This window comes from Osmerus eperlanus, chromosome 5 (assembly GCF_963692335.1).
Source record: "Osmerus eperlanus chromosome 5, fOsmEpe2.1, whole genome shotgun sequence".
Taxonomy (NCBI): domain Eukaryota; kingdom Metazoa; phylum Chordata; class Actinopteri; order Osmeriformes; family Osmeridae; genus Osmerus; species Osmerus eperlanus.
Window position 1 is genome coordinate 20285589 of NC_085022.1, and position 25483 is coordinate 20311071.

Consider the following 25483-nt stretch of genomic DNA (forward strand, 5'->3'; position numbering starts at 1 on the left):
TGTTGTCATATAGTTTTCTTCACTGCATTGAAGGCATTAACAGTTAACATTAACATGAACAATAGCAATAGAATTTCTGGAAATTCAAATCAAGTCTAATAAAAATCCAAAAGGCAACCACAAAGTAAATGCAAATAAATGACACAACAGTGAACTCCAATTTGCTGTACAGTGAAAATCTTTATTAATTATAATCATATTAATATAATAACTTTATTGTTGTTAATTACCCTCCCTTTCCCTAGTCTCTATATGTTTGGTATCTATATGATAATGTTTTACTCTGGTACATACAATTTACATTTTTAGACTGGGATAGGCCTTTCTAAAGTGTTTATACTAAAGCTCTCTGTCTCTCTCTCTTTTTTCTATCTCTCACACACTCTCACTCATCAGCTCTCTCTTCTCCCAAGGTTTGTAACACCTCGCATGCACATACCACCCGCTCCTTTCATACCCTGTATGCCCCTTTGTTGATAGAGGAAGAAAGAAGAGAGAGAAGAAAGTGAGAGAATGAAAAAGAGAAGGTTTATGGTCTGGAACTCTTTTGACTGTGAGAAGAGGTGGGTGTGTAGACAGACCACACACACACACACATTGAGACACACAGCAGCTGCTAGTTATGGAGCAGACATGCCCATATTCAGTATACACATATGATCCCATCACAGTGATGAGAAGACAATAAACTACAAAATACTGAGATTCTCCTCAACGACAGTGCTGTGCAAAACAAGCAGGACAGGCTTTTTAGATGGGCTTACAAACAAAAATCTCTCTGATTTTATATTTACATGTTTCAGACCCAACTTAGTAAAACTATTATTTTTTTGTTGTTGGTATTATCTATAATAATATAATATTAGGATGGATTACAGGGTTGGATTTTCACATGAGTTAAAAGGAGAGCAACCAGACACATTTTCTTTGTAGTCCACATATGAAATATAATAAAGTTCCACTAAATATTACATGAGAATAAGAAGATTCCTTATTTTATACAACTAAAACATAACACATATTCAGGCAGTGGCACACAAATCGAGCTATTGTTGTTGAACGTGATAGCATAATGGGTATGTTATAATTACAGTGTAAGTGTTTGAGGATATTGTGTGTAAGTGTGTACTATGTATGTGTTTGATTGTGCCTACCTACTTTGGTGTGCATACATATGAGTTTGTGTGTGTGTGTGTGTGTGTGTGGTGGTGGTGGGGATCTACAATGCTTGCAATGTTTTTCAAACTTGTTCATCATAATGTAGATAAACCATGGTGACTCAGTCAAAGTCTCTGGTACTGGCTTGGTCTATGCTCCGAAGGGTTAGGGTTATCAGTAAGGGGTTTGTGGAGAGCTGTGGTCTCTGTCTAAAGGCCGGTAGACAAGCCCAGACAGAGCACAGAGGGCTGTGTGAAGACCAGGTTCCATCTAGAGGGTTGGTGTGGAGTAGATATCACTGGGATGCTGGCTGGATGGCCGGCTGGGGGATGGCTGGTTGGATGGCTGGTTGGATGGGACGGGCTGGCTGGCTGGCTGACTGGATGGCTGGCTCCATAGCATTACTTTTTTCTCTCTCTCTCTCTCTCTCTCTCTCTCTCTCTCTCTCTCTCTCTCTCTCTCTCTCTCTCTCTCTCTCTCTCTCTCTCTCTCTCTCTCTCTCTCTCTCTCTCTCTCTCTTTCCTTCTTTCTCTCTGTCTCTCTTGGTCCTCTCCCTCTCATACACAGCCATGGTCAGACTTCCTCCTCAGGGGAAATGATGGGATCTGGTTGTGATGAGCACACACTGGGAAACACACACAGCTGAGAGAGGACAGACAGAGATAGAGAGGTTAGGGAATATTTACAGCATGTGTATTATTATTTCTGTGTTCCCTCTCACGGTTTATTGCTTCGTTACTTCCCTGAAAAAATACATAGCTTTCATAACTATTCATCACTCACCAGTGGAATGTTCTACGCATTTCCTGCCTCTGTGGAAGAAAAGATAGAGAAACACAGCTGTTAAAAACCCAACAATTTTAAGGATGCGTTTGGGAACATCAAAGAGACAAACTACTTTTTCTGACCATGCAGACTGTATTGTCTTGAGCATGTAATTAAGGTAGTGGCCAGTAGATGGCCTCATAGGAGACCCGTTCCATGGACTCCAGTCTATACATAATTTATCAACCTATAAGAAGCTTTGTAGAGGCTAATTAAACCAACCACTTTATTTCAGAGACATAGAGATGAGTACCTATTGTTTCAAATAAGCTTTCCAAACCGGCTGATAATTGTTTTGTCCACTTGGTTCTATTTTAACAGCTGGAGACCAGCGGCAGCAGCAAGAGAAAACGAAGATGGGTTTGTTGAAGAAGAGTTCCTATTCCCTGCCTGTGTCTCACAAGCAAGCCAAGAACTCACACACCTAGACACCCACAGAAGGACTGCAGTGATGTGTGTGTGTGTGTGTGTGTGAAGCACTTTGTTGTAAAAAGGTAACAATTAGTAATTCATCACTCGATCCAAAAGCCTCTGGGCGCAATGAACTTCTCTGCACATTTCTGCCCTCCAATCTTTTCCTTCAATCTTTTCCTTTAATATTTCCTCTCTCTGGCTTTCTCCCTGGAAACTCTCACTCTGGTTAAGGAAAGGAAGAGGGGAGGATGTCCATCCATGCTTGTCTGGTTTCATTAAACCCTGCAGGGTGTGGACACTGAGCACATTCTCTGTAACTGCGTGAGAGGGGCTCGGTGTGGACGGGGTCACCAAGATGGTGGAAAGAGTCTGTGGTTTAGGATGCTGTATCTCTGAGGTGGGTTAGGCCTGAAGCACCAGACCTGGGGACAGAATGTAAACCGCGTGGGGACTGGCAGTGCTGTTGTCTAGTATGAAGTATTGGCATCCTGTCAATTTACCATTTGAGTGTGTGTGTGTGTAGGTGTATGTGTGTGTGTGTACAGTGTGTGTGTGAGTGTGTGTGCGCCCCTCACCCTTGCTCTCGGCCAGCAGCTCCTCAGACATCAGGCCGTCCTGCCGGTTGCCCAGGACAAAGGCCAGGAAGGAGAGGATGAGGGCGTCCAGGATGCCCATGATGGCCAGGATGTAGGCCCAGCGCACCGAGCAGGCGCCCAGGCTGTACTTGTCCGTCCTCTCGCCGCACATCCGCCGCACCTCGTCCGAGTCCCAGCCGTCGGGGTAGATCATGCATCCCAGCACCAGACACACGCCTACGGCACAGATGGGATGTGGGGGGGTGGGGGTGGCAGGGCGGGGAGGAGGGATATATGTAATGTATATATACACGGGAGAATTTTTGGAGGATGGGATGGAGGGAAGAAGGGTAAAGTAAAAAAATTAAACGGGCAATCGGGGTAATGAGGTGTTGGATGGAGAGGGGGCGAGGGAGAGGGGGCGAGGGAGAGGGGGCGAGGGAGAGGGGGCGGAGGGAGAAGGGGCGAGGGAGAGGAAGAGAGGAGAGTTAGCTGAAGTGCTGCTGCTATCCATTTCCTCGTGCAGGCCTCCCCCCACGCGGTGATGCCCTCATCTATCAATTCCCTCGTATGCTGTCTGCTCTCTGCAGAGTAAACCACAGCAGCCCACGATGCTCACTACTATCAACAACAAGTGGTGTAAAAAGACCCTACAAATGCTAAGAGTTATAGCTGACACCTCCAGACTGCAGAGAGGGAGGTCTCACCACCACCCCCCCCCCCCCCCCCAGGCCATGCAGCAGTCCCCCGTACCCTCCGTGGGATGGGGACTGACTGTGATCCTTCAGTGAGCAATCTGACACATGCACACCGTGCTGTGCTGTTTGTTTGTTTGCTCGCAACAACAGTTCAAAAGCCCGAGCAGGATGTCGCACGAGAGACCATGCACAGATGTGCCTCTTTGAATTTGCCTTTAAACATGCCCCCCCCCCCCACACACACACACACACCCACCTCCCCTCTTTAATATTTAGAAGCAGCTCTCATTCGCGCTTTCCACCTAAGGGGTAAAACAACCCTCCCTCGCCTTCAATCTGGATGGAGTTGTTCTCCAAGGTGGCGCTGTGGTAGGGGAAGCAAGAGGGCTGGGAAAGGAGCTGACTACACAATTACCCAGAGTGCAATACACATGAATAATACAACATATATTACACCCCCCCCCCCCACCCCCAACAACCAGGCACCCCCCCCTCCCCCCCACACCTCCCTCCATTATTTTCCTACGGTCTTCCTCCATCCCCAAACTTTGCTCACAACTCCTTACCTTTCAATCCCCCCTCTGTGTGAGTTTGGGTGTTTATCCGTGAATGTGAAAATTGTGACTTATTCTTGCACTCTTCTCCTCTCAGGATCTTGCTCCAACGGGATTCATTTGTTTGTATTTCTTGTGTTCCTCCCTCCTTCCCTCCCCTTCCTCCCCCCCTTCTCTCTTCTGCCTGTTACGGCGACTCGATCTCTCCTGCCGCCGTTTTAGAATCGATGACGTCCGTAGTGGTGACATCTTAAGAATTAGTAAAAGTGTGAATATTAAGGCAGGGTAGCTGAGAAAACGCACACTCAAACATGTGCGCACACACTCACACACTCGCACACACTACGCACACACTCGCACACACTCGCACACTCGCACACACTCGCACACACTCGCACACACTGCGGCTGGCGGTTACAGTAATGCTGCAGTCTTTAATATTCCTACAAGATCGGAGCGAAGGAGAGAGAGCGCTACAATAGATCCACAGTGCGCTGCCTACAAACGTAGCGTAGCTAACAGAATAGAGAGCACCCCCCCTCCCCCTCTGGCCTCCTCTCCTACCCATCCCCTCAGGTTCTGCCTGTCAGAACACATTCACACCAGTCCAGAGAGCAGAGCAGGGCAGGCGCGAGAAGAACAGAGAAGGAGAGAGGAGAGGAGGAGAGAGGAGAGGAGAGAGCAGAACAGAGAAGGAGAGGGGAGAGGAGGAGAGAGGAGAGGAGGAGAGGAGGAGAGGAGAGAGCAGAACAGAGAAGGAGAGGGGAGAGGAGAGAGCAGAACAGAGAAGGACAGGGGAGAGGAGGAGAGAGCAGAACAGAGAAGGAGAGGGGAGAGGAGGAGAGGAGAGAGCAGAACAGAGAAGGAGAGGGGAGAGGAGGAGAGAGCAGAACAGAGAAGGAGAGGGGAGAGGAGGAGAGGAGGAGAGAGCAGAACAGAGAAGGAGAGGGGAGAGGAGGAGAGGAGGAGAGGAGGAGAGGAGGAGAGGAGGAGAGGAGAGAGCAGAACAGAGAAGGAGAGGGGAGAGGAGAGAGCAGAGCAGAGAAAGGAGAGGGAGAGGAGGAGAGGAGAGAGCAGAACAGAGAAGGAGAGAGGAGAGGAGAGAGCAGAACAGAGAATGAGAGGGGAGAGGAGGAGAGGAGAGAGCAGAACAGAGAAGAAGAGGGGAGAGAAGGAGAGGAGAGAGCAGAACAGAGAAGGATAGGGGGAGAGGAGAGAGCAGAGCAGAGAAGGAGAGAGGAGAAGAGGAGAGAGCAGAACAGAGAAGGAGAGAAGAGAGGAGGAGAGAGCAGAGCAGAGAAGGAGAGAGGAGAGGAGGAGAGGAGAGAGCAGAACAGAGAAAGAGAGACTAGAGTAGGAGAGGACTCAGATTCAGAGTCGAGGCCTGACTCACAAAATTCAGCAGAAATGGCTTGAATACAGTTTTAAGCATAGCGGGTTGGCACAGTATTAGCAAGTGCTATTTCCCCCCCTCTCGCTCATACATGTATTCATGGTAAAGGTAAGAAAAGCTTGCAGATACTCTGGGGATCCATTCTGTGGTTCCTGCTTGACTTGACATTGACATCAATTTTACATTGTGGTGGAGAGAGAGCGTGAAAGGAACACAAAATCAGAGTAGGCTAGCACAGCGATAAAGGACAGGCAGACAGGGAGGGGGTGGAGAGGGGGAGAGAGGGGGAGGGGAGAGAGAGGGAGCAAGGGGGAGAGAGGGAGAGAGGGAGAGAGGGGGGAGGGGAGAGAGAGAGAGGGAGCAAGAGGGAGAGAGGGAGAGGGGGAGAGAGGGGGGAGGGGAGAGAGAGAGAGAGAGAGAGGGAGCAAGGAGGAGAGAGGGAGAGGGGGAGAGAGGGGGGAGGGGAGAGAGAGAGAGGGAGCAAGGGGGAGAGAGGGAGAGAGGGAGAGAGGGAGAGAGGGAGAGAGGGGAGAGAAAACCAAAGCCCACACAACACTGTTATAAAATGCTGGCAGAAGCAATGGAGCGCATCTGATCGCGGTAACACGCCGGAGAGAGAAAGAGAGCGAGAGAAACTCAAGTGTGGAGTGGATCCATCACGGTCGGCCACACACTTTGCATGTTGGATGAGGACACGTTCTACAGGGGGTGTGTGTCGCGTCACGCTGGCTGGAACCACCAGAGGGCGACATGTGGAGCCCCCCCCCACCCCCCAAGACAACATGGCACAACAGAAGACGCACAAGTCCCTCTCACATCCAAGCAGGCAGCCTGGGGTCACAGACAGTACCATAGAACCTGCCAGTTGAAATCAGTCCTGTTTTACCACAACAGCCTGCCAGGTAGAAATCAGTCCTGTTTTACCACAACAGCCTGCCAGGTAGAAATCAGTCCTGTTTTACCACAACAGCCTGCCAGGTAGAAATCAGTCCTGTTTTACCACAACAGCCTGCCAGGTAGAAATCAGTCCTGTTTTACCACAACAGCCTGCCAGGTAGAAATCAGTCCTGTTTTACCACAACAGCCTGCCAGGTAGAAATCAGTCCTGTTTTACCACAACAGCCTGCCAGGTAGAAATCAGTCCTGTTTTACCACAACAGCCTGCCAGGTAGAAATCAGTCCTGTTTTACCACAACAGCCTGCCAGGTAGCAGAAGGCCTGGTTCGACATTTCAACAGTCTGAAAGGACAACACAACAAATGTCACCGGCTCCTAAATATGACTAATATCCCCATACGTTTGTGGGATTTTAACATGCAACGAGCAGAGCCAAGGGCAGGTATTAAGGTAATTCTGAATGAAAAAGTCACGGAAGTATGTTCGTGGACTGGAACCTAAGTCTAGTAGTGTATCGCACAACTGATGATGAGAATTAGCGATTGAATAAGTCTGGATGCTGCTAGCAGAGCGTCCTTCATACTCTCAGCCACAGCACCCGAGAGAAGGCACCTGTCAATCACAGCTCTGGCGTGGTATTAACTGATGGCATTTACTACCCTTTTAGCTCTGGCCTTCTCTCTCCCTCCCCCTTGAGAGCGGGAATAATAGAGAGCGAGAGGAAGAGGGAAGGAGAACGTTTTTGACGGAAAGAGTTGGTATGAGACGAGAGAGTGAAGGAGAGAGAGAGAGAGAGAGGGAGGGAGGGAGAGAGAGAGAGAAAGAGAGAGAGACAGTAAGGGAGACCGAGGCAGAGCTCGTGTGGGGTGCCTGGTTCTTTGCACGGCCCGCAGAGCGTTCCCGGGACGACGTCCGCGTCACAAACTGCGAGCGCCATCTGCCGGCCCCCCTGGGCAGAGCTATTCTCAGCCACGCTCTGGAAGCATGGGGGTCCTGGACAGGGAAGGTGGACTGGGAAAACCCGGCAGGACAACAGGATATTATGGGATGGGAGACGGTGGCGAAAGGACTGACTGACATTGGTGTGTGTGTGTGTGTGTGTGTGTGTGTGTGTGTGAGTGTGTGTGTGGGGGGGTGGGGAGTCCGAAGGCAAGGCAACAGATGGCCTGACCGACACATGATACAGAGACTCTTATCATAAGCTGCAGGCATGTGGTCTCATTTAGTTTTTGCATGATAACAGGAGACCCATTCCAATAGGATACCTGGGTGGCGACCTGGTGAGGAACAAGGAGAGCAGAGCACATGGCTCGTCACCGGCCTTTCCCACAAGAAGAGAAAGAAAGACATGTGACACTTTAGCCAGTACAGAGAGGACAGAATCTACAGTTGTATTTACATTCACATGTACTCATTTAGCAGACGCTCTTATCCAGAGCGACTTACAGTAAGTACAGGGACATTCCCCCCCGAGGCAAGTAGGGTGAAGTGCCTTGCCCAAGGACACAACGTCATTTGCATCGAACCGGTAACCTTCAGATTACTAGCCCAACTCCCTGACCGCTCAGCCACCTGACTCCCTATTGTATTGAATGCAGCTATGTAAACCCTTGCTAAATCCACCCCCATGCTTCGCTCTGTCTGTCTGGCTTTCAGTAGAGATGACAGAAAAGATGGGTTGCATATCATTGGGAGTCTGGGAAATATTTTTTGCATCGGTTGTATGTCTCGGAGGACAAATTGTGTGTGCGTGCAAATTGTGAGTGAAAATATGTGTATAAGAGTGTGTGTGTGTATGTGTGTGTATGAGTGTGTGTGCTCACGCTTCTCTCTCTTCAGCGTCGAGTATATCTGCTCCCCTCATCTCTCACACGACTGCAGGACATTCCAGTAGCCATGAAACAAGATTAAACATTTTCGGCTTGGGGTCTTTTGTTTCGCTCGTTTTCTGTTTATATAGCTGTGACAAACTGAATGATACAGTACATACTGTCTACACACAGTCACCCTCTTCTCTATCCCACACTGCATATGGATCACCCTCACACTCACACACCCTCTCACACACACACCCTCACACACACACACCCTCACACACCCACACACACCCTCACACTCACACACCCTCACACACCCTCACACACACGTAAGCTTGCCCTTCCTTGCCGCTGTGCAGAGGTAGACGTTGCAAATGTCTCATCTGATGGTGACACACCGCAGTCGCATAAATAAATGAGCATGTTTACTAAGCAGGCTCTCTCACCGCAACATGCATATTCACTTGTCTATCAGGCCCACGGCTGACACCAATATGGCTTCTAAAATCACATTCTCTCTTGGGGGAAAATAATATGAGCACAGAATTTCTGAGATGAATGTCGGGTCCTCGGGGGATTCACATGAATAGGTAGCGCCGACAGGAATGCAAAGCAAAGTCCTCCCCAAACTGCAACAGTGACCTGAATGAGGTCAAACCTCACTGATGATGACCACGGCCGGCTCCCCGCTGAACGTGGATCCTGAGGCCCCTGATCTTCAGGCTGACCGCTAGTAGACCCTCAGTGTCCCTGGCTGTCTGGTGGCTCTGGGGCTTCAGGCTGACGGGAGGGAGGGATGGAGGGATGGAGGAAGAGAGGGGTGGAGGGATGGAGAGAAGGGAGAGAGGGATGGAGGAAGAGAAGGGTGGAGGGATGGAGAGAAGGGTGGAGGGATGGAGGAAGAGAAGGGTGGAGGGATGGAGAGAGAGATGGAGGGATGGAGAGAAGGGTGGAGGGATGGAGAGAAGGGTGGAGGGATGGAGGAAGAGAAGGGTGGAGGGATGGAGAGAGGGATGGGGGTATGGAGGAAGAGAAGGGTGGAGGGATGGAGAGAGGGATGGGGGTATGGAGGAAGAGAAGGGTGGAGGGATGGAGAGAGGGATGAAGGAATGGAGGAAGAGAGGAAGAGGGGGTGGAGGGATGGAGAGAAGGGTGGAGGGATGGAGAGAGGGATGGAGAGAGGGATGGAGGGAGAGAAGGGTGGAGGGATGGAGAGAGGGATGGAGGGATGGAGGAAGAGAGGGGTGGAGGGATGGAGGGAGGGATGGAGGGATGGAGAGAGGGATGGAGGGATGGAGGAAGAGAGGTGTGGAGGGAAGGAGAGAACGGAGAGAGGGATGGAGGAAGAGAGGGTGGAGGGATGGAGAGAGGGATGGAGGAATGGAGGAAGAGAAGGGTGGAGGGATGGAGAGAGGGATGGAGGAATGGAGGAAGAGAAGGGTGGAGGGATGGAGAGAGGGATGGAGGAATGGAGGAAGAGAAGGGTGGAGGGATGGAGACAGGGATCGAGGAAGAGAAGGGTGGAGGGATGAAAGGAGAGAGGGATGAAAGGATAGAGGGTTGGAGTTGGAGTGAAGGGGTGTTGAGTGAGCGATCAATGTGGTGACTGTGGACGGCATGATTCATGTCTCGACAGAGAAGGGAACCAGAGACACTCAGCCGCCGGCTCCCTCCACTCTGCCCAGACTGTGGAGGAGAGGGAGGGAGCGAGGGAGAGAGAGGGGAGAGGGAGAGAGCGAGGGAGAGAGAGAGAGGAGAGAGAGAGCGAGGGAGAGAAAGAGAGGGAGGGAGAGAGAGAGAAGGAGAGAGTGAGGGAGAGAGGGAGAGGGAGAGAGAGAGAGGGAGAGAGAGAGAGGGAGAGAGAGAGAGGGAGAGGGAGAGAGAGGGAGAGAGAGAGAGAGAGAGAGAGAGAGGGAGAGAGGGAGAGAGGGAGGGAGAGAGAGAGCGAGGGAGAGAGAGACTCTGTGGATTGAAGGGGAGCTGGCGTTGTCTCTAGTGGCCTGCTTTCCTCTACATGCTGTTTGGCACAACAGCAGCTGGAGATGAAAGTTGTAGTCTAACAAAATGCTCGTTAGACAACCAGGCCCATATATCCTGTGTACTCTGCCAGTGTGTGTGGACCTGAGTCACTTTTCTCCTTCTCTATGATCCGTCCCAGCAGAGCACAGGTCATCTCCCCAGGGGACGGAGATGAAGTTGGGGATGATCTCTCCACTGGCTGGCCAGAGACGATATTGATCTGGAACCTTGAAGACTGAGTCTATGCCTAGACCTCTTGAAAAACGAGAGGCGCAACGATACCTTACTACATTTTAAGACTAAAAATACTTCAAATGTTAAATTATTTCTTTCCAACCTATGAACAAAATCTTTTCACATGGCAAACCTATTTTCCACCTCATTTCCAACCTGTAGTTGCTACTGAGACCGAATGCCTTCCCTAGCAGTACCGAGAGTAGATGGTGGAACGTTCGTTTAGCCTGCTGCTGTACTGCAATTCCGCAGTCCGCGATGCCAGCGATGACCAGCGGGAAAGAGGCGACCACGGCAGACGTGGTCCTCAGCACAATGAAGATAAATCTGTGGCTTCTGGGATGAGCCCTGCGCTCAGGACTGCCTTACACAATGACGGAGCCTTAATTGAGGCAAGATAAATGGGGCAATTATAGAGCATTCTGTATGTAAAGCCAGTTAATGTGCTGTGAAAATGCTTCACTCCATAAGACCGAGTAGCTTTTGGGGTCCTGCTTTTTGCAGCGTGTCGACTAATATGAGTAGAAAAGATGAACGCCGTGGAGCGCGGAAACGCTTCCATTTGTTTTCTCTTCCACAGAGTTGGAAATGGTGTAACTTCACTCTTTTTAATGACATTTTCTTGACTCATGTTTTCGAAACTGGCGAAATTAACTAGCCTGTAGGTTAAGACAGGTCTCTGATTGGACAGAAAGTGTCCAAAACATAGGTTACAATGTGTTGTTATCTTCGACTCGAAAAAAACGATTCAGCCCTCGCTCTTTTTTGGATTTGTATAGGCCTACACGCTGTAGGGTACATGAGAAAACTTTCCCAAATACAATTCTGTTTCTGCCCCAGTTATTGGCAAAACTTCAAATGCTTCAGGGGAGAGTTGAGCTTAGAGGCCCCCTCTGAAGCCCTCCCTGTCAACACCATCAGCTATTTTTCGCACATCAAGCACATAATGCCAGCAGCACCTATCATATCAGTCCAAGGACTAGATACAGCAGGAAACAGCTTACTCCAACAGCAACACTCAGACACACTTTTTGTAGTTGCAGACACAAACTTCTCACAAATCTGCAAATCTTGCAATATAATCTTTTCTTCTGGGTAGTGGCGAACCCCCATAGGCTGTTGAAAACCAGCTCGGAGTTAGATTAATTGTGACATAAGGGAAAAGGATCTGGTGGAAGGAATTCAGTTGAGGCCCTGCGCACTTTCAATAACGTCAAACAGAACGTCTAAACCAAATAGAATTCTCCGTCATTAGCTACTTGTGTTGTCACAACCCATCTATCATCGCAGTTTACTATAACCTCCAGAACCGGGAACAAGGTCAAATTATGAAGTGTACAATGCAGCACTTAAAATCAACTCCTGTAAACCCAAGACGAATGTTTTGCGGTTTTGTTTTTTTACCAGAGGAGACTGTCAGTAACATCAACAACAATGTTTCACCCAGTCACCCAGGCTCATTTCAACGCTACTGTTCAGAGACAGAAGATGGGGTCCATCCAAGCAGCACCAGGTGGGCTAGCTACAGTCCTCCTCTCCCTGGAGATGATGCCTAGCGACGTGGGTTAGCTTTGATTCTGTAACCTTGTTTTTTTGCTGTGCCGATTCTCCTTCAGACGGTTAATATATTCCGGGCGAGCGTGTCGCTTGCTCTGACTGCTAATGAATAACCGAGTCCGTGCCCCGAGAGAGCCTCTCATTATCCCCTATATCGATCCCCTCTGGGATGAGAAGAGAGGAGGGGGGGAGGACCACAGGTGACTGGGGGGGGGGGGGGTGGAGGGGTTGAAGCAGGGGACCCTTTGTTCAGGAGCAAATATCGAAAAGTCTGTTTGCCTCCGTGGGGTTAACCTTGATCTTAATCTGCCCTCAGTGAATGCTGACAGAGGTAGAGCTTCCAGTCAGTGCAGTGCTCGGGATTGGAGGGATGGGGGGTGGGGGGGGTGTGGTGCAGGCATGGAGTGCTGCATTAACAGCGAGCAGAGTGCGGCTGAGGTCTGAGGGCTTATGTAACCGATCCACATGACGTCCAGTACCTCAACAGAAGAGGAGGGGGGAAGGTAGTAGTGGGGAACAGCCGTGACGGCTGGGGCTCAAAGAACGCCTTTGATTCATCTGGAAAAACAACGTTGGCCGGGTGGTGATCCACATCTAATGGTCAGAAATCAAACAGGGAGGGTCTGAACCTCAGCCAATCAAACAGGGAGGGTCTGGACACCGGCCAATCAAACAGGGAGGATCATCGGCCAATCGCAGCCCTCGCAGGACCCAGCTTTAAGGTAGCCACTCCAGTTTAACGAGGTCATTGACAAACGATGGGTTTACAACGCCGTCACGATGCCAGGGACTGCTGAACAAGCTGAGACACACAGTATCTCACATAGCGGTGTCCTACTTTAACAGTGTTCCTGTTAGCAAACACAGGGATTCTATCCCCTTCACAGTGTTACTTTCTAGTTTTTCCCGATGACGGGAGAGATGGGAGAAGTATGCCGTCACTGTGATATGGTTTTTAATAGGTCACAGTGTCCTTGCCGTCTCATCACCTCGCTCTTCACTGGAATAAATCAGATGGCTGCCTGGCTGTCTTTCAGTTCAGAGAGATTAAGTCTGATGGCAAATCTGTAGTCTGCACCAAACAGGCCCATTTTAACCCACAGGATATTTGTTTTGTGTGAGACTTTGCAGGCCCTGGAGTCGTCAAAGAGGGTCGTGTCACACACCACACGAATGAATCCTCATCGATTTAGTTTGACTTCCAGAACCATGTACTCTCCTAACCATCTCTATGAATCTGAAACGTTTCATGCAATGGCCACATGGCATCATCTGCGTTCAGTCGACAAGTCGATCTCCCGCATGCAAACTGTGCGGGACTTATCCTCACAGCTTGATGCCAAGTTGGGACTTTAAAGTGTGACCACACAGCTGACAACGCTTCATAACAAATTGGAAGAGAGAGATTCAGGTGTCTGCCTCTGTACCTTCATCCTCTTCCTATATCTCCTCCTCTTCCTCGCTCAGCTGGGCTGTACGCTGCATGCCTGACAGCCCAGCTGTGCCCCCGGCCCTAATTAGATAGAGTTCGATTGACTGTGTTTCTTAATTTTAAAAAGCAAGTCAAGTAAGGCATTAATGCAGGGGTGGGTTCAAAACAGAATCAACTGAGCAGAGAGAAACCGAGAGGGGGTGGGCGGTGGTGGGGGGGGGGGGGGGGAGCTGGAGAGAGGGGGGGATGGGTAGAGAGAGAGTGAGACACATGGGAGAGAGAGAGTTAGACACACGGGAGAGAGAGAGGGAGACACATGGGAGAAGGGTGGGGAGAAGAGACGAGGGTATTGCAGAGATATTTTTCGTCTCACCTTAGTGAGCGAAGTAACTTGCTGCAGAGGTTGCCATTGCTGAGAGAGACAGTGAGAGAGAGGTAGAGAAAGAGAGAGAGCGATGGAGGGAGAGACACAGTGAGAGAGAGAGAGATGCGGGGGAGAGTGAGAGAGTGAGAAAGAGAGACCGAGGGAGAGATCGAGCAGACGTGCGTGCAGAGATTAGCGTGCAGAAGGCAATGTTGTGCATCCGGCTCATTTGATTAAAAAGGGGTCGTAGGTCAGCACAAGCAGTTTCCATGGCGTTTGGAGAACACCCACAAGAATGCAGATGAACTTGGCAATCATCACAAAACAACGACTCCTTGCCTTTCCTCCTTGAAGAGCTCAACCAGCCTGCTCCAGCATCCGCTCCCCTGGACCCAGGCCCAGTAGATACTCATCCCTCCCAGCATGGCGAGCCCCATAGATATATATAAAGGGTAGATGTATCGTCCGCGTTGCCGGACAACGGAGTCAAACGTCCGCACATGGCGGCCATCTTGCTACAGTCAACTCGCTCACCCATAACATTGTGTTGATGCTACATGTACTTTTTAAATGACCATAACTTGCTCAATTTTCAACCGATTTTGAAACGGTTTGGTTTGTTATCAACATCAGAGATGTTGGTATGCCACTGCATACTTCTATTCAATTTTTTTTTTTATAACATAATTATTCATAAGTATGCATGCCGACATCTCTGACGTTGATAACAAACCTAACCGTTTCAAAATGCTTTTAGTACATCACTAATTTCACTGGATAACAATTAATACATTTATGTATTATAATGCAAAATATTGAATGGATGGAAAAAGAAAGTCCCTTTCTTCATGAACTAACAGAATCAAAAGAAATGATAATGATGTGTCAACAATAAATAAACATTATATTATCATATCATGTTATTATAATTTTTAGGGGTGCTGAGATGACATTTAGGTGTGCTTGAGCACCCCTAAAAAGAGTCTAAAATCTCCACTGATGCACACAAACAAACACACACCCCCCCCACACACACACACACGTGTGTCTCCACGTGTGTGCGCTGGGCCACGTGTTGTTGGCCCACACGCTGGCCTTTCTCGCAGCGCCCCTTGCTAGAGCGCTGTGGTGTCCTTCAGACAGGACATGTTTCTCATGGCGCCTGACTACAGGTGTCACGAGCCACAAACACCACACATGCGCACACACACGCAAACACCCACACACACCCACACATAGAGACGTTCAATTACACACACACACACACACACACACACAATCCAAAATACTAATAATGATTAATGAAAAGGGAACTTCCCTGCATATGAGTAAAGGTCCAGAACCTAAACAAGGCTGTCCATTAGCCTGACGTTGTCATACTCATAATTCTCGTCAGAATATGAGTCTGATACCGCTCCGTTGGGCTGTGAGTAGGCTATATGGGGCATGTTTCAACTGAACCCAGAAAAAAATGCCTCTTCACTCAATTGATAGACCTACAACCAATCAGAGCAACGTAGTATGTTGTTTGTTGAAACAAATTCAACCCAAGCGCTCTTTGGTGATGTGGTTGATTACGTTACCGTTGATCATCTGTCCATCATCGTATAAAGCCCGCCCTGACAATTTGATTGGTCCGAACAGCTCTTGTTCAGACATAGTTTTTCCCCAACTGAGCGACCCCAGACCCAACTTCCTGACCAACTTCCTGACCAAATTGTTTTGTGCATTCAAGCTTCCACAAAGATGTGGGCCAGTTTCAGCAGGTGTAGACTTTTTGCAATGTATAAACCGAGTAAAAGTGTGTTCTCCATCTTCTTTAACTGGGCTTTCATGTAGCTTTCAGTCCCAGCCTCAGTGGAAGACAGAAAGACATAAAGAGAGAGAGAGAGAGAGAGAGAGAGAGAGAGAAAGGGGAGCGAGAGAAAGAGCGAGAGAGACAGAGAGAGACAGACAGAGAGAGAGAGAGAGAGAGAGAGAGAGAGAGAGAGAGAGAGAGAGAGAGAGAGAGAGAGAGAGAGAGAGAGAGAGATGAGAGATGAGAGAGAGTAATGACACAACAGGAAGTGTTTTGGCTTGTCTTCTCTGGTCTTCTCCTTAGCTGCATTGTCAATTCAACAACTGAAGCTATACTTTTCCTATCAGACCTTTCATCTTCCCTCTCCAGCTTTCTGTTTGTGGCGGCAGATCCTCTCTCTCACTTCCTCCACCTTCGTTGCTCATTCTGTTTGTTACCGGAGGTTTCTGGGTCTGTGCTGGAGATGTATTGCTAGTATCAGCCTGAAGGGGTTGATCTGAGCCTTACTTGGAAAAACAGGATGAAAGCTGTTTCCTCCATACCTCCCGTCTGCTCACATGTCCACTTAGCTACGCAACTACAATCATACTGTACGCACTCCGAAGCGCTGATATGAACCAAAGCTAGAAGCCGCTGTATGCATTCAGAGCGTGTGTGTGTGTATGTATGTTGATGTGAGTGTTGGTGAGTCAGGCATCCGTGCAGGTGTGTAATTACCAGGATCTAATGTGGTGCAGAATCAAAGGAGTGCCAGAGACCATTTGATCAATAATCGATGGGTGAAACTAAGAAGTCCTCCCGATGTTCCATTCACAGACTGGGCTTTCAGATGCTATGTCAACTCCAATCGAACAAGCAACGGAACTAGCGGCAAAGTGTTAAGATGTGTGCATTGATCTGTTTTTAAAGTGATCGCTGAAACATTAGAGCAACAGAGCTAACAAACAAACTGAATGGACGCCTCTGAAGTACTCTTTTGTCATCAGGGAGGGTCTGGCTGATACAATGTGCTGCTCAGAATCACTCCACAAACAACATGCTTTGTGCTCCCGGTCACATGATAGGGCTTGTTTGTTCCGAGCTTCCTTCGAATGCTCTCTGAGGAAACAGCGTGAAAACACAGAGGAGGCAGAATAATGTGCACAACATGACAAAGAATTTGTAAGGGAGAACAGGAAACGGTGGAGTAATTATCATTGACCTCACGGTCTGGTTGCCTCTGAGGGCACTGCCAACTTTGTTTTGCATTTCTCAGTTAATTGGTGCATGGGGTGTAGAGGCGGCTGTAACGAGAGAGAGAGTAAGAGAGAGAGAGAGAAGCAGAGAGAGGAAAGAGAGAAAGGAAAAGAGGAAGAGAGAGAAGGAGGAAGAGATGGAGCGAGAGAAGGATTGTGAGAAAAAAAAGTGAGAGAAAGCACATACTTTGCCAACTTACAAGTCTGTGAAAAAAAGGGGGGAGGGAGGAGAGAGAACAAGTGAAGAAAAGGCAGGCTGGGGATTGCTGGGTTAGGATCAAGAAATTCAGTTCTGGAGAGCAGAGGGAAGAGCAGAAGGTAATGGAGAAGAATGGTAGAATATCCCTTCGTATAGCATATCTAGGCTACAGTGCTCAGCTCAGTGTACGAAAACTGGATTTTTCTCCATCCAGAATTTCTCCACGTCAGACCTGAGCAGATGCCTGCACAGTAATCGCCCTCGAGAGAAGGAGCAGATATACGCCCCCGTTCCAGAGGATCTACCGTAGTGATGTGTCGTTCGTGAACGATTAGTTCATTTTGAACGAATCATTAGTATGACTCGGGAGTAACGAGTAGTCTCAGAGAGCGATTTATTCATTTTCTCGTGGCCGAAAAAAAAAGTTAAAATAACCTATAATTATCACTTGTGAACGAATATCATTCACGTCTTACTAAACCTAGTCACGCAAAAGTAAATGAGGTCAACAAAGACTTTCTGTTTCCTCGTCTGACCCTATACAGGTCACGTGAAAAATTATCCAAAGACCCGTACCCCGAAGACCCAGTCAAAATGAACGAATCATTTCGGTTTCCTCTAGCTACCAGTACTGAGCCTATGCAGGTCACGTGAAAAATGATCCAAAGACTCATACCCGGCAGGTGAACGAATCATTGATCCGAACACTCAGTTGGCAGAAGATCGAAACATTGATCCGAAGACTCGGTTGGCAGAAGAACGAAACATTAATCCGAGACTCGGTTGGCAGAAGAACGAAACATTGATCCGAAGACATGGTTGGTGGTGAACGATTCGTTCATCTGCCGGGTACGAGTCTTTGGAAAAATGTTCACGTGACCTGCATAGGCTCAGTACTAATAATTAAAAACTAATAACAACTAACAATTACAGGTTTTGTTATTTTAACTTTTTTGTACTTTACTGACAATCCCCCCCCCCCCCCCCCCGTTGAAATTAATGAATGACTTGAAAAAAGATTCGTTCATTTTACTGAACGAGATTCAAAGAACCGAGTCAGTAAAATGATCCGAACTTCCCATCACTACTCTACAGTACTTGAGCACTTCTGCATTCAAACTGGTTTGGCAGCGTGTGCTGCTGGCCTCACCAGGAAGACATTTTGAGAGCTTCCCTGCCGATGCTCCTCAAACGTCTCCTGGTGGTTAACTCTCTCATGAAACATTCAACCCTTTTCCTGGGTTTAACTGAGAGGAGACGGTTGTGTCTGTATTGGGACTGGAGGGAGAGAGAGAGAGGGAGAGAGAGAGAGAAAGGGGAGCGAGAGAAAGAGCGAGAGAGACAGAGAGAGACAGACAGAGAGAGAGAGAGAGAGAGAGAGAGAGAGAGAGAGAGAGAGAGAGAGAGAGAGAGAGAGAGAGAGAGAGAGAGAGAGAGAGAGAGAGAGAGAGAGAGAGAGAGAGAGAGAGAGAGAGAGAGAGAGAGAGAGAGAAAGAGAGAAAGAGAGAGAGAGAGGGAGGCGCTGGTGAGAGGATTTCTCAAAGTTGTCTAAGTGACTCACCTCCTCACCCTGCTCCAGGATAACATGTCTGGGGATTTGTGAAAGCTACAGTACTGTTCGTGCATGCAGTAGGCTCCCATCAATTACATGGATAATGGGCCAACATGCATGACCTTGGTACTGAGCTGCCATTTCTGAGAGGGTTGTAGTCTTCCTTTGTAGACTCTGGAAGCTGTTTTCAAGTATGCACTGATTTACAATCAATCAAATACCTAAGTCCCAGTCTGCAGACAGTCTGGTTATGTCAAAGACTTTGATTATATTTTTCATACAAACATAGCTGAGGCAAAGAGAAGAACCTGTCTGCTCTGCCAAAACAAATACTGTTATTGTAATCTGGGGCTGTCAGACTATGACAGACTTTGGTACAAGAGAGAGAGAAAGAGAGCAGGCGATAAAAAGAGAGTGGAAGAGAGAGACTGTGAAGAAAGGGACTAAGATGGAGGTAAACAAAGGATGGAAAATAAAGAAAGTAGCAGAGAGGAAAACAAAAAGGGAATAGTGCTGCCAGATTGTTAGCATCCTCTGTGGGAAGCAACGCTGTGAGTCCTGAGCATGCATCACTTACAGGGAGCGAAGCATTACTCTGTCCTTGGATCAATATTAGACGGGTCAGTGTAACGATCAGGTGTAACTCATTGGGATCACACAAACACACACAAAATCTCCTGGTAGCTCGACAACAAAAGTCAATGTGGAAGACGAGGGGTGTTACCTAATGGTAAGATTAACGAGTCGCATCTTGAATGCAAGAGAGCCACCTGTCCAACACTGGGCAAATACACGTCAGCTGCACAGCAGAGTAGTTAGCCTAACCTAGCCTGGAGCTAACTTTAGTGGCATTCGACTGTGAGGTGGAGTGAGTTCTGCTCATTAGCCGCTAATGCTAACGGGCTCCTGCGGTCAGGGATTCCTGTTACGCTCATTCATCTCCTAACTGCAGAGCATTGAGCCCAGCAGTGCCCTCGTTAGGGTGGCTCGCTGCGTTAATTCAGTCTAAGATGACCAGGAGAGCTTGGATTGCTTCCAAATAATTCCCCCTGATTTGTGCTTGTTGTGATCGGGAACAAAAGCAAGTGGAGGGAAGACAGTGGTTGACAGGGTAGTGAACTGGGACAAACAGCTGAGTCTGAGTGTCTGGGCGTTTAGATGCCGTTCACAGTACAGAAGGTTCTGCTGATCTGTCAGCAGCTGTGAACAGAGAGTTTCTGGGCCCATCAAGTTTTATAGACACTGTGTAAATGTATAAGCACAGAATGGGCTTGTCAGTGAGCTGTTTAAGCGTCTTCCATTGCACAAGCTTGGCAAGCACATCAAGAAAGTAAGCTGGTGGAGAAATATGGTGTTCTCTGTGTGCACAGAGCTGTGAGAATTCATTTGTTACAATTTAGGAACCATTTGAGAAAGGTTTCCTGGTATACCATCTGTTATTGTACAAAATATTATTTAGCTTATAGACATAAATAGCCTATCTACAATGAATTAACACAAAGCAACAGCGTAGCGCAAAGTCGCTGTCCTTTCAGCACCACACTCCGACGTAAACTTGACCATGGACAGCGACATCAGCCGCTACTGTCTTTTCAGCACCTCCTGCTGTCACTGAGGGTGAACTCTGAACTGGACAGGTCCTGATTGAAATTTGCCAAAAACAATGTCGCTAAATGTAACAATAAACCAGTGAAGTCGTCATACCAGTGTGAAAGGCTTCTTATGGCAGGGAGAGGGCAGGACAGCAGGGCAGGAACTATAGGCTAGATCTCTGCCAAACACAACCGTTTTTGTTTTTTTTTACTTACACACTGCGTTTCAATAAAGTATGCAGCTATGAGAACAGTTAGCCTAAAACACAGAGGAATGTATTATTGAATTTACAAAATAATAAGCCCACTAAAACAGCTGCTGGTACTCACTTGAGGAGGCCTGCATCCAGCCGCAAATCTTGTAAACGGTGGACGTGCTCAGGACAAAGAAGAGGACGAAACAGCCGATACAGGTGATGACCAGCGACATCGACATACCAACGAAGAAGGACGCGGCCTTGAAGGCGGTGGAGGGGATAGCGGCGAACTCAGTGAAGGTGCCTTGGCAGGTTAGGTCTCTGGCGATTGTCTCTCCGATACAGTAGTGAAAGAGACCAAAGAAGCCGGCCTGTGGCGTGTCCACGCCATCCCCGATCCAGTAGGGCTGGCTGAAGATGATCACGTTGATGATCGCGAAAAGAATGGTGAAGATGGCCCACAAAAGTCCGATGGAACGAGAGTTCTTGACGTAATTAGTCTGGTATAATTTAGCAGCTTCCGATGAAGGGAGCATAGATGAAGGACCGCCTGGTATCATGTCTGTGCTGTTCTGTATTATTATTATTATTATGTAGAAATGACAATCAATAGAAGACTAATCATTGGTTGTACCAGTGGTCGACTGTAGCCAAGAATTACGTCTCATCTAAAGAGCGTGTACTGCAGAACACGAACATGCAACTAGAACACGCTAACATCTGTCAGGCGAATTCAAATCATGACGTTGCATGCATAGATAGCACAGAGCTTGCTGCCTATACCCAGTTCTGATTCAGAAGTCGGATAACTTGTTTCGTGTGCAACGTTACAGTAAGACTGTGAGAATTCCCCTCCCACCCCTAGTGTCTATCTGTCTAACTGAATGACAGGCATAATGCTACCGACACGTGTCCTCGACGCTTGTGTCAGATGGAAATATCAAACTGAAATGCAAATTAATGATGGCCCACATAAGAGAATCCAATCAATCTGATATCTGACAATTGCAAGTCACCTCTCCCCTCTTGATTTTAAGACGGCAGTGTTACATAGCCTATGCCACCTTTAAAATAATCTAATAACCTACAATAACAATTGCGATTATATCATAGTAGTCTTATGAATTTAAAACAAAACAACACGAATTTCAGGCCTACGCTGCGAAAAGGATCCCAACCCCCAGAGATAATTTACATCTACCCGGATACCACAGCCTCGAGGATTAAACGGAGATCGCCTCCCAGGCAATTGCCTTCTGCAGCCTCCGCCAATGCGATGCCGAAAATGGAGACCAGGGAGAAATTATTTAAGAAACGCATCAGTCGAGGCGGATGTTGTTCGTGGTGTCGGTGCTGACGATACTCCCGCAACCTATACAGGCTTGCGCTGTCCCAAGAGTTGTTTAACTATGAGCTACTTTCTATGCGATACATCAAAGGGACCCGTAATTTATGACCGCTAAGCATTTTCGCGTCATTTTCGTGGTATTCCAGCGCTAGAATAAAAATCCCTCTAAATCCCTACACAATTGCTCCTGCGCACAGGAACTGTATTCAGAAATTTTTTAGTTGCTCAGTCTGGTAATATTGTCCTTAACGTCCTAGGAAACACATTGAGGTGCGCACGCGCATCCCTCTGCATCCCTCTGATAAAATGGTACCTGCCATGGATAATCGAACGCTCACGTGCAGCAACTGGAAAAATGTGTCCCACTTCACTACAGTGCCCTCCAGCAAATATTCCACTATGATGGAAAACTGCCAAAACACTTTAAATCTTAAATGATGTAGGCGTAGTCTTCATCGATCAATTGTAAGTAAAACTGCCATGTAGCTTGTTGAAAATAAATCAATGCAAGTCAACATTGAGGTCATCTGGTTTGCAAAGGGGAACTGACTTGAAACGGTATATTCTTCTAAACCAAACCCACACAGCGCAGACTTAAACAGGTAGGAAGGCTACAGCCCGATATAATTATTCTCTGAATCATAAAATATCTTTCCCACCACTCCTTATATAGTTCTAGTGTGCCTTATACTGAGCACCATCCTTCAGAAGCCGTGGTTACATCACAGCAATGACTCATCATTAGGACTTAGGGAGATTACCCAAACCTATATGCATGAAGACAGATATCTTTTGAGGGGGATTTTGCAGTTGAAAAAATGCTGTACTTTTATAGCGCACAGATGGAACACTCTTGAAAACAGTTTGTAGAGGGCAAAGAAATAAATCAGTTCAAAACCACATTATATGTGTTTGTTTATACCACAACAATCATCGTTTTTACTGTACAATATGTCCTCAGTTTCAGGGACCTCATTTCAGGTCGTGGTCTGCAGGTGATTCACATCATTTTTGTTATTGCATGTTTATTGTTGGCCTAATTTATATCACAACTGTTGAGGAATCCTTTATAATCCCCTACAATAAAACACGTTCAGACTAGTTATTGAAGTGGTTGAGGCAGGGATCACTGTAGGAGGCAGTACTCTGAATGAAAGGATCAACTGTAGATCAAACACAATCTCTCACATCCTTAATCCATATTTTTGTGCAGATGCCAGACATACCCATTTTAATCATAATATAATCCATTTCAAAGGAATGTATACATTCATTCCCAGTGTAGTTTAGCCAATTGGCCAAATTAAGTATGAGCATGTTATCCTTCTTCAAGGATGTTAGATTATTACTTTTAGATTGTCTGCTCTTATAATTAATAATCCTAATTATATACACAGGCCATTTTGATATTGGTTCTTGCAACAATTTTGGCCACATGGGGGCGCCTAAAGCTTAGTTTTGATTAAAATTGTTTACATTTACAGAAACATGAGTTTTTCAGTCACCTCTCTAACATGATTGTGGGCTTCCTGTCTGTTGTTTTGTGTGTGAATAGTCTATAGTTTGATACAGTATGGACAACACGCTGTTGGGAACAAGTAAATCGAATATAAAGTGACACCACAGTATCCATTGCTTTGTAGAGAAGATACACATGCTGATATGGACTGTGTTCTATAAATCAATTTATTTAGACTTTCACATTACTTTTCTGAAGGGTACTTGATTAATTTAAAGTCTTCTTGGGTACGATGCTACAAAGCCTGACACCACTGCATTTGGGGAACTTCTCCCATTCTGCTCTTCAGATCCTCTCCAGTTCTGTCCGGTTGGATGCAGATTGTCGTTGCACAGCAATTTTTTACATCTCTCCAAATATGTTTCAGTGGGTTGTGGTCTGGGCTCTCAGGCCACTCAGTGACACAGATTTGTTCTGAGTTCCCTTTAGTGGTCTGTCTCGACTGGACGCTCACCGACTGTCATCCGGGTAGAAAGTGAACACGGTTTTCAGCGTGAGGTCCTGTGTGATTTGGAGTAGGTGCATATCAAGGATCTCTTTGTACTTTTCTATGTTCATCCTCAATCTAGCCTCAGTCCTGACTGACCTGCCAGTCTTGATCATATTCTGTCAGCTCCAATAGTCTTGGTCTCATCTGACCAAATAATCTTGATTCTTCTGGTCTGAGACTCCTTTAGGTGTGTTGTGGCAAACTTCAACCATTCTGACGTCTGGCGTTCTTCTTTTAACACGTTCATCTTTTGTTGATTGATGAAGAAAAGAATACTTGTAAAAAGATAAAACTCCCAGGACACCTTGGAGGGACGCTATGTGCCCAGCAGGCAAAGCCAAGACCTACTGAGCTCCAGTCTTCCATCAGAATGTGGATAAGACTAATTATACACACCTGAAGCAAGTTTAGGTAATTAGCTGAGACCCACATAATGTCAGAGGATTCTGGTTGGGGGGAGAGAGAGAGATGACTGGAAGAAGTGTGACGGGGAGGATGTTGGTGGAGGAAGTTGTGGAAATGTTTTTTGTCCATCTACCCCAATTTTGGTTCCCTTATGAGGAGGTTTTCTTTTATGAACTGTGTACTTTTTGTTCTCTTTTGCCAAGGGTCCTGGGAGAGGGGCTGTTCTGTCATCTTCTTCGAGAAATAAACAAACCCAACTGCAAGATTCTTCTTGCCTGTAGGGATTTGTTCCTGTGACCTGTTACACAAGATAAAATATTGAATACTTAAGGAATGCACTGTATATTAGGCCTACATGCTTGGTACTTATATTTTAGTCATCTACTGGATTCAAAGCTGCAGTTCTATAAATGTTCAACAGGGGGCAAAATAAGATTGTTTTGGACAGAAGTAAACCTCTACAACATCGATTCCCCACCCTTGCACCCTTGCAAAATGTGTAAGCAAATTCTTACACATTTTAAAATAAAATTTCTGTGAAAACGAACTGTTTGAGCAGCTGAATTTTGTTCTATTTGAATTTCTGAAGCTTACATTTATTGTATTGATTTTTGGGGATCTGAATTTGAGCTACCTGAATTTCCGAACCTTTTATTTTTGGATCAGATTAAAAAAAACATTTAAATAAATTCATATATCAATTTGGACAGGAGGGGAGGAACATGGTGCTGGTGGGAATTTGGAGAGAAAGAATGGTTGGTAGGGTGAGAGAGATTCGGGAGGGCTACTTCAATGCATTTAGGATAGAAAAGACAGCCAGTTAACACTATGCTTGGCAGTACTGTGTGTTTGTGTGTGTGTGTGATAGAGAGAGAGAGAGAGAGAGAAAGAGAGACCAAAAGAGTGCCAAAAAGAGAATGCCTGTGTGTGTAGAGATAAGGATAGGTCGTAACGAGGTTCTCTTGTGTGTTTGGGTCTGGGTACACTCTGTGTGTGTGTGTTTGTTTAGTTGTGTTTGTGTGTGTTTGAATGAGAATACTGCTGTGTGCTTGTGTGTGTTTGTATAATTGTGTTCATACTGTGTGTGTGTGAAGGGGTTGTGGCTGGTTTGTTGATTGGGGATTTGGGCCTGCTCAGCCCTCTTTGAAATGTCAGCCTTCGATTGCGCCACTCTGGACGAGGCTCTCCTCTTTTTCTCTCTTCCCTTCCTC

At 47.1% G+C, this 25483-nt stretch overlaps 1 protein-coding gene across 1 annotated transcript; it reads right to left on the bottom strand.

The window, feature by feature from the left end:
- Positions 1 to 166: 166 nt before the first annotated feature.
- LOC134021551 (LHFPL tetraspan subfamily member 3 protein-like) lies at positions 167 to 22138 on the bottom strand. The gene is made up of 4 exons (XM_062462505.1): positions 20644 to 22138; positions 2973 to 3209; positions 1942 to 1970; positions 167 to 1800 (listed from the first exon to the last, which is right to left on the bottom strand). The coding sequence occupies exons 1-3, from the start codon at positions 21068 to 21070 to the stop codon at positions 1954 to 1956; spliced, it is 681 nt and encodes a 226-aa protein (XP_062318489.1). The 5' UTR covers positions 21071 to 22138; the 3' UTR covers positions 167 to 1800; positions 1942 to 1953.
- Positions 22139 to 25483: the final 3345 nt, after the last annotated feature.

Excerpts from the sequence above, each read along its gene's own strand:
- LOC134021551 (XM_062462505.1), bottom strand. The coding sequence starts at position 21,070 with ATGATACCAGGCGGTCCTTCATCTATGCTCCCTTCATCGGAAGCTGCT. Across the intron at positions 3,210-20,643 it reads CTGGATGCAGGCCTCCTCAA|GCGTGTGTCTGGTGCTGGGA; the intron begins GTGAGTACCAGC and ends TCTGTGCCGTAG.